This window comes from Psammomys obesus, unplaced genomic scaffold (assembly GCF_907164565.1).
Source record: "Psammomys obesus unplaced genomic scaffold, mPsaObe1.curated_primary_1811, whole genome shotgun sequence".
Classification (NCBI taxonomy): domain Eukaryota; kingdom Metazoa; phylum Chordata; class Mammalia; order Rodentia; family Muridae; genus Psammomys; species Psammomys obesus.
In genome coordinates, this window is record NW_026585691.1 from 4,624,522 (window position 1) to 4,634,394 (window position 9,873).

At 46.1% G+C, this 9,873-nt stretch overlaps 1 protein-coding gene across 2 annotated transcripts in view; it reads right to left on the reverse strand.

The window, feature by feature from the left end:
- The window catches only part of Tln2 (talin 2), a 401,214-nt gene that overhangs the window by 14,252 nt on the left and 377,089 nt on the right, over positions 1 to 9,873 (reverse strand). For both annotated transcript variants that reach the window (XM_055597884.1, XM_055597875.1), the window contains exon 54: positions 8,487 to 8,611. In XM_055597884.1, coding sequence (XP_055453859.1) covers positions 8,487 to 8,611 — 125 coding nt within the window. The remainder of the gene's footprint in view (positions 1 to 8,486; positions 8,612 to 9,873) is intronic.

The following is a 9,873-nucleotide window of genomic DNA, read 5'->3' on the forward strand; positions in this document are numbered from 1 at the left end:
ACACACACACACACACACACACACACACACACACACACACACACACAAACATCTAACTTGGAAGTATTTTTGACACCCATGGATTTTTTTTCTACAATAGCAACCATTTTAATGTTTTGTTTTGCTTTTCTTTTCTTTCCATTACATCTCCGGACTTCAAAACAGACACAGTAGGCAATCATTATCTTCAGGAGCTCCTGCTTGGGTTACAAAGAGCTCCTTTATGAAAGGCAGCCTCTCAGATGCTCGGGCCCCAGCAGGGTCTTTTAAAGAGCCCTGGATCACTATCCCCCCACAAGCCAAGCTTGGGAGGAAACACCACTGTGAACTGCATGGATCAGCTATCCTCTAGCCTCATGAACAGTGGGATCTCCCACCGTGGGCAGACCTCCTGAAGCACTGGCCTGTGGTCTGTCTGCCAGCTCTGGTGCCTACCAGCTGGCAGGACGGAGACTTCAAGTAGGACAGTAAAATGGGAAGAAGAACATAGCCTTTGTCATGGAGTAAAAAGAGGAGGAAGGCTTGCTCTCTGAAGGGCTACCCTACAGAAAAAGAGTCCCAGCCTGTACGTAAGGTGTGTTTGAGAACAGCCTCCCTCTGCGCTGGGAGAAGTGAAAGCAGCGGTGTGGAGTGACAGCCAGGGAACACCAGAATCGAATTTGCAGAGCAGGCATCCTGGGTCCTCAGGCCTGCTCCCTTCACACAAAGCTCTCCTGTCTCCTCTTTATCTGAGACCTTTTGCTGGCCCAGGACAGCAGACCTGTCTATAGACTGGGAACACTAAGGGCTTTGACATGCTTACTCCTGAGTTACTTTCCCCAACAGCTGGGTCTTACACATGCCCTTAAAGAGCATGACTGGGTTGGTGAGATTGGTAACAGAGCCTGCTTCCAACCCTGGAAACCTGAGTTTGATCCTTGGAACCCATATGATGGAAGAGGAACCATCTTCTTAAAGTTGTGGGACATCCTCAGCCCCCAGAACTGACTAGGTAAATACATTTAATTTAAAAAAACAAAACAAAACATGAATGCGCTCACACATATGGCTGCATATGTTTCTTTAGGATTACTGGCACCAAAGGAAGGCAAATGACCTTGAGAAGCGACAGGCTCACCAGAGAGTCCTTCTGCAGAGTCACCCATAGACCTGGATAGAGATGCCCACTGTGCCACAGTAGGTCTGGGTGAGGCTCAGGAATCTCCTAAGAGAAGAGGTTAGGGACTCTGTGGAAAACACAGGTCAGTTAACATCATTCTGCCATCCTGTGATCTGCTTACGGCTTATTCGGTTTGTGTTTCCCTTGTACAAAACCAGGCAGGAGAGCACATGTCATAAATGCCAGCTGAATGATTCAATGCCCTCATTCAAAGGAAGCCTTCCAAGGACCACAGTTCAGCCAGGAGACAATAACAGAAGCAAGGGCTAGCTCTGTTAGCAGAGGGCTTGCCTAGCATATACAAGGTCCTGGGTTTGAGCCCCAGCACTTCATAAATTGGGTATGGTGAGATACACTTGCAATCTTAGCATGCCAGAGCTGGAGTTAGGAGGGTCAGAAGTTCAGTGTCATCCTCAGCTATATGGAGCATTAGAGGCCAGTCTGGTTACCCAAGACCAGTTTCTGACATTTAGCCATATGCACACAGACATCTGCAAACACAGGCATTTTATCAAGAAGCGCTCTGACTTAAATTTGTAGATAGAGAAAGCACCACCTAATGAAGTTGGTCACTGACTTGCTCTCATTCTTGGTACCATGTCCCTTTTTCTAGTCTCCTCTATTGTAAAAGCCACTGGCTGGCTCATCACCAGCTCCTTGCTAGCCTTGTCTTTTCTGGATAGTCTGGCTGTCGTCTGAGTACTCTTTAGGGACACTGTCCTGTCACTGGCTGTCTGCAGGGGCCACCACCTAAAGTCACAGAACTGCTTGGCAAGGCTTCCCTCGGGGTTGGTTTCTGGCCAGTCTACTTCCCACACTTGGAAGTAAACCTGAAACCCCGACTTCTGCTCTGATATATTTCAAACTTCAGAGGTTCAAGTCCCATCGGGTGAGGAAAGGGAAAAACGGTGTAGAGAGAGTAACCCTTTTCATTTTTATCTTATGTTTCAGTCTTTCGGGAACTTATTTTTGCAGTGACTCATTCATCTTCATTCCCTCCTGCCCGGCGGGCAGGATGCTGGAAGCAAATATTTCATCTATGTGAAACACAAACAACTCTAGCAGATAGTCAAGAATGAGTAACAACTAACTAAGTTCATTATCATTTCTACCCATCCCTGCCCCTTACACAAATGAGGCAAATACTCTCTACCTCTGAGCTACATCTCCAGGCTCCTCATATTTTAAAAATGGCTTTTTAGGTGAAGCAAGTCTATTCGGATCCCGTGTTACACACATGGTCCCAGTTACAAATGAAACACAAAGCAAAGAGAAAGCAAGCCTCAAGGGACACAATGGAGACAGGCACTGCTCCTGGCTTGTCCCTCGGCATCAGCCCAGGAAGTAGATAACTCAGATACTGGTCAGTGTATCACACTGCCTAAATCACTGCCGGTCTGCACCATCCTTCTCTGGGCAGCGGTTCATCAGTTTTCTTTGGTCTCCAGCTAAGATACGTTTCCACTTCATATTAAAGTTTTCTAAGATGTTTACTGAAGTGAGCAGGAAGTGCATTCTCTTCTCCCTCAGGAGTCCTGTCTCCTTCCTGCTCTGTCTTTAGTGGCCCACCTACACTCCCTGATGTCCCCTGGGCAAGTGTGGGCAGGGTGAGCATTTGGTTCCATGGTCCTTCTTGTCAGCCCCTGGGACCCTTCACCTGGGACAGCCCTGAACTCTCCCTCAGTCTCAGCGAGTATCTGTTAAGAGACTGTCTTTTTTTTTTCTTTTTTGGAACAGAATCTAAGGTATCCCAGGTTGCCTCTAATTAGATATGTAGAAGAACTGGAACTTCTGATCCTCTTGTCTCTTGGATTAGAGGCATACACAACCAAGCCCGGTTCCTGGATGCTGGAGAGTGAAACCAGGACCTCATGTATGCCAGGCAAGCACTCTATCAGATGAGCTACATCTCCAGTCAACAGAGACCAAACTTAAAAAAAAAAATTCTTCTTACTACTCTGTGTATGTGCATGTGTGTCCCACACATGTCATGGTGCAAGCGTGGAGGTTAGAGGCCAGCTTTCTGGAGCCGGTCCTCTCCTTCCACTGTGGGATCGGGGGATCGAATTTAGCTTGAAGGCACACTTTTACCCACTGAGCAGAATGGACGCTGTGAGAGCTAAGAAGTACCATGGCCATTTTCCGCACAAGCAGCGACATAGACCTAAGAGCTACTCAAGCTATTTACCCTTCATTCAGCTCATAGCTTGTCTCCTTCTGTGTTAGAGTCCTGCACATGGCCACTGCTAAAACAAGGCACGTTAAGTCAGAAGTTCAGTTTGCAAATAAGGTTTGTTTATTTATTTACTTTTTGAAGTGTGAATGTGTTATATATAATTTAAGTGTCCTCAAGGGGAGAAAAAAAGGAGGCCAACACCTAGGACCCCCACAACATGCAGGAGGTCTTTTCCTGCCCTAAGTGGAACAGGCAGCCATGTTTTTCCTTTCTGTGCTGAACCTGGCTACTACCGGCTTGCTTCTGGTTCTGCCCCGAGAGGTACTTTGGGGGAGAAAGTCTTGGCAAAAAACTTGCAATGGCTATGTCTGATTGTGTTCTGAAGGACCCTTAGATGAGTTGACTGTAGAACTTCCTTCGTCCTTAATAGTTCTAACAAAAAGCAAATCTCCCAGAACAATTGCCCCCTGACCCCTTCAAAGGCCTGGTCTCAGGGGAAGCTCAGGGTGACAGAAACCACTGTTGTGGAGTTAATTATTGTGGCTGAAGAGGTATCTCGTCTGCCATCAGACAGACAGTAAAGAAGTGAGTGCATATAGCAGCCACTGGAAAAGACCCAAGCCTGCATGGTTAGTATGTTGGGAACAGTTTTCCCACAGAACACACTGCTTTATTACATATTATTTTTTTGTTATTTATTTTCAAAATGAAAAGTGGTAACACTGAGATGATCTCATAATTATTCTCCGAGTGATGAAAAAAGATTTTTTTTCATGCTTTCAAAAAGCGGAAGGGAGGCACTTCGACATTGACACGGGAAGTACAGACAATAGAATCCTTCCAAGTATTAAATGAGATACATTTGGCTTATTTTAGGAATCTCTGGTCTGAGTCTTCTATTCATCTAAGGACCTGAAAAGACCTGGAGAGTTACCTGGGAGCACTCTATCCTTGTCTCCTGGCCTGGGACCAATGACGGGCAAGCCCGTAGCTTAGCCATGTAGGAAACACCATGTTTGCCTTCCCACTTCACAGAACACCTGGCTGCCTTTTCAGCTTACCAATCAGTGATGCGGGAATTCTGGCCAACTGCAAAGCTACTGAAAAAAACAAAACAAAAAACCCAAAACAAAACAAAAAAACGTGAAAATCCTATCACTTCCAGCGAGCATGCTTCATCTGAAAGACCTTTTAGAGCTATGCTTTAAACAAAATTGTAATAGCCTCCTACCTCTTTCCTATGGTCATTTGCCATTTCGGCTAAACAAATATGAGTGGACCTAAGGCCAAGACCCTTGAGCTGTGGAAATGTGTGGTTTAACAGCTGCTCCAAAAACCTACTCTGCCCAGCACCTGTGGACACACACAGTGCACTCACCATTGGGGAAGAACCCCAGGGGTCCAGGACTGAATGTCCTCCTCTTGTGCCTCTGTCTGCGACCTACCACTCCGTGTTTACTTTGTAGTGGCTTCTAGATTCTTCCAATGTCCCTTTCTGACAACCCTCATCAAACTATTGTCCTGCCTCTGTGAGGGAAGGGGTCTTGCTCATGCCCAGTCACTACTGCTCATTAAAAGAGTTCTTTTCTCCTCAAACAACGACAACAACAAAACAAAACAAAAAAACAAGCCATTATCAGGCAGAGAGCATAGCTGTGCTTTTTCCAGAAAACTGTGCTTATAAAGTCTTTGGGCTAGAGAACTCAGAATGAACTCGCATATACCTCACAGACTCATTTATGGGAAGGAGTCAAAGCAGCCAGAGAAGGCTGATATATACCCGAAAGAATGCTTTCCAGGTCACAGCCCAACTTCCTGCCGCAGCAATTAGAATATGTGTTTACTTTCTGACTGCTGGGTTCTTCTAAATGTTATCAACCTCTGCTCACGAGTTCACCTACAACAAAAAGCTCAATGGGACAGAACACAGTCGACGAGTGTGTTAAAAATCAGGATAAAAATGAATCAGGAAGAACTGTCTAGATGAGTGTGTTTGCCAGTTGCAATCCTGACCTTTGTTTTATATCGAAGGCACGGGTTGGACTCTTCCATTTTCCCCCTGAATACTTTTCTTAAGGATTCCTCACTGCATACAACTAAGTGATAGAAAATATCTCTAGCTCCCAGGAACTACAATCCCTTTTGATAATAAACAGATAGTGTAGCACTATTGATACAAGTTGCTGTGGTTTGAGACAAATGTCCCCACCCCCAGTAGGTTCATGGGTTTGGACATTGGTCTTCAGGGCCACTCAGGAAGGCTAAGGAAGTTTTAGGAGTAAGCCTTGCAGGAGGAAACACTGGCCTTTGAGGTTTTATGGTCTGACTCCATTTGCTGTCCTGTCTCTCTTCTTCCTGACTGCCCCACCATGATGGACTGAACCCCTTCTAAACTGTAAGCCCAAATACACTCTTCTGCCTGAAGTTGCTTTTTGTTGGGGTATTCTGTCATGGCCACAGAAAAGTAACTAAGACACGGGTCTTAAAGGCTACAAGAAGAAATGAGAAGAAATGGAATAAAACATAACAACATATGTGGTCTGTCATCTAAACCTATTTGTGATTTTTCATGTATTCTTTCCTGCTGCCTTCTAAACTTTGATAGGACCCCCGGAGACAGGGCAAGACACTGTAGGAATATGCTTGATATATAGTTGGATTAAATAACAACCTAATATATCAAACATATCACACAGAGGCCTGCAGAAAAGGCATCCAGGTTTGACTGAGCTTGAGAATAGGTACAGTGCTGAAGGCTACAGCTGCAGGAGTCAGTAACTCTGCAGTATCTCCCAGCCTGCCTTGGGGCAATATGTGTCAGTAGGTGTGGAAAGGGTGCCTTTAACAACACTGTTGCCACTTGCTCTGAGCCCAGGCCCCTTTCCCCAAATGAGAGGGGAGTCTACACATCTGTCCAACACTCATGCTGAGAGATTACAGGTAAAAGGAGATGCTTCCAAGGTCAGAGTCCAAGGCTGGAACTACACCAGAACCATTTTCAGATGCCAGGGACTAGTCTCCTTTTAAAACAGGCAACCTGAGGACCAGGTGATCAGAACACCTGAAAGACATCACCCCCTCCTCCCAAACTAGTCCTTAAAGCAGCGCAGGTGCTCTGCAGAGATGAAGGAAGGTCATGGGCATGTATGTGCATGGAGTGGGGAGGGGGGAGGAGGTGGCCAGCATCTCTGTGGCAGGAATGCAAAAGCTGCTGCCACTTTTGGCACCCTGAGGACTTTTCCTTTTTCCTTTTGAAGGTTACAGGAGAGGATGGAGAAAAGTAACCTCAAAAGTTTTGTTGTCTCAGTAGTAGTTTTTTAAGCTGAGGAAAAATGATTTTGTAAAACTACGAAGGTTATTATACATCATGGAAGAAGTTCCCCAAGGTGGATGGCCCTCCTAGCAAAGCAAAACTTGCATGCTTTGGGATGATAAGATCCTCTGAGACACCTCACGGATAATGCCCATGTGGCAGGGACCTCCGGTCACCAGGAAGACTTCTTCAGTGTTCTAGAGGTACCAGCCACTCTTCCCGACAGAGGGAGGGAGCCACCGAAAGTAAACGCTGTCAAATAAGGAAACGGAGGGATGATCCCCACCTCCTCTTCAGAGAAGGGCTCCTCAGCCCTCCTATAAAACCTCCATTGCAAATACAAAACGGTCCTCACTGGGGTGCTCTCTGGCCTCCTCTAGCAGTCATCACTCATCCTTAACATTTCTTAGTTTTCAGCATTGTTTCCCGGAACTTTAAAACACAGGACGTGTCCGTCCCCAACCCCATCACAAACCTCTGCCAATCCTTTATTTCCAAGCATTACGCAGCTGTACCCATGGTAAAAGCTCAGAAGGACCCTAGAGAAGGATGGGGTGAGGGCTGGGGGGTACTTGAACAGAAACTCTCAGCATACAGAAGGGTAGGGATGTTAAATGAGCAGCAGACCCCCTCACAGACTACAAATGCCACCTGATCGACACACAGAGCCTACCCCTGTGAAAGGGCCTCTTGGGATATACTAGACAAGCATAAGGACATGCAAATTAAGCCCAAAAGCTCAAAACCTTAGTTTAAGACTCAGCATTAGAGTACTCTTTTCAAGTTCTATTACCTTAATTTGCAAAGCAAGAAAAAAAAAAAAACCCTAACCGGAAAAAGCAGTTGATCGTAACCCACTTTCAGATCTTAAACTCTGATAGTATCAAATCATCCAAGAACCCCACAGGGCTGGCATCGAAACCCCAGCAAACACAAAAGTCAGGTTTCAAAAATCTCGAATTACACCTTGATGAGGACAATTGGAAATGTGTTTGCCATCGAGGCCAGTGCTTAGGAGACTGGTCTGAGCCAGGACACACATGTGTGTGTCTCTCTATGGGAATGTGCAAGTGAGTACAGAGTCCGTGGAGCCAGAGCGGGAATGGGTTTCCTTAAAACCGGACCTTTTGTGGGTGTCAGGAACTGAACTTGGGTCCTCTGAAGTAGCAACAGCAAGCGCTTTAACGGAGTCATCTTTCTACTCCATAACCCCATACCTTACTTTATTTTATTTTATTTTATTGTGACAGTCTATTGTTGATCCTGGACTTACTAGTCTAGTTGGCCAGCAAGCCTCAGCAACCCTCCTGTCTTTGCCTACCCCCAGCCTTTTATGTGGGTGCTGGGAAATCCAAACTTGGGTTTTCAGACTTTCCCAGTAAGCACTTTCTTGACTGAGCCATTTGCCCAGGCCTGTTGTTTCTAAGAAAATAAGACACTCAATATTGTTATTTCTCTGTCAAAGGTACAATGGGCACCAGTGAACTGAAGGCTGTCAATCTCCTATCTGCTAATAGGAACTTTTGACAGAGAACACCCACCACCAGCTTTACATGGTGGAATTACATCAGAACCGCAGATGTTGTTTCTTTTCTGAGCAACCAGATGAGCTTTTCCTGGTTGTTACCTCGACCCATTCACTGCTTCCCCACCCCCCCGCCCCCGTAAAATGGTGCTGGGCAGGTGGAATGGTGGAATGGGTTTGCTGCTTCCGGGATGCTTCCTGCTGCTTCTCTCCCTCCGTGGGGAAAGATTAACTGTGACACGCCTAGCTCCATTGCACAGTCACCGCTGGAAGACAGACTGTGGGCAGACAAGTGACCACCGGCCACACTCACCTTTGGTTTTGCTCTTGGCTTCAGTTGCTCTAACTTCTTGGCAGCGGCTTCAATGGACGCCGCAGCTCCCAGTAACTCAGTTTCTGCAATGACGGTTGGGTCTTCTGGATCCACCCACTCTGTTCCTAAAATCAGTCCCAGGAAAGTCATTCTTGGTACGAGCTTCAATGAGAGTACCGGTGTAACCACAAACAAAGTCTAAATACGCACCTTGGATGGCCTATGAGCCAGTTCTCTGAACAAGGGACCCTTACCCATCTAGCTCCCCATCATCTGGATGTAGGGACTAAGGGAGTGCCAATCTGTTTTTCTAAACCAGCTACATGTGTAGCCCTACCATAGCAACGGCTGTCAGCAGTCGCTTCAGATTTCCATGGCGCAAGGCTTGAGCCTCACTTTGCCTTCTGATTTATGCTCTTGAGTACAGGGACATCCCCAAGGTAAGGCTAGAGAGGCAACAGAGCTTTGACATTCTCTTCAGGGAACATGGGCTCAGGGGGGAGAAGGAAGGAGGGAGGGAGGGAGGGAGGGAGGGAGGGAGGGAGAGAGGCGGTTCTCTTGGTGCATAAACTGTATCTGTATAAGCAAGAGGTATGCAAATGCTGTGCTCAGTACAATTCCCTATATATGAGAACATTATTATTACTACTAGTAATTACTTCTATGAGTGCTCATCTCACTTTATTTTATCTGTGTGCTGTTTTGCTTGCATGCATGTTTGCGTACCATATGCATGCCTGGTATCTGTAGAGACCAGAAGAGGACACTGGACCCCCTGGAACTGGAGTTACAGATGGTTGTGAACTGTCCTATGGGTGCTGGGAATCAAACCTGAGTCCCTTGCAAGAGCAACAAGTGCTCTTAACCACTGAGACATAACCCCAGCCCCTAGTTATGTTTTGTTTTCTGTTTTTTGTTTTGGTATGACCAGAGATTGAAACTAGGGCCTAGCATATATTAGGCAAGCATCCTCCTACCAAGTTATATTCCTAGCTCTCCTCTCCTCACCTTTTACTTTTTCAGATAGAGACATGAAATGTTGTTTGGTGTGGCCTTCGATGTGCTCTGTAGCCCAGCCAGGCTTCACACTTGCAATCATCTTGCCAGAGCTTCTAAGCATCTGGACCTACAGGCCTGCGGCCTTGAGGCTGGGTTCACGAGCACATTATCCAAACGACAATAAACAGCAATAGCTTGACAACTACTAATATGGCTAAAAGTAAACGGCTCCCAAGAGAAGGGGAAAGTTCCAGATGGATTATTTCACTCAAGTTGAGGCATTCAATATGAAGATGAGGGCAAGATCATACTACTTTACACATTTGAGAAAGAAAGAAAGAAAGAAAGAAAGAAAGAAAGAAAGAAAGAAAGAAAGAAAGAAAGAAAG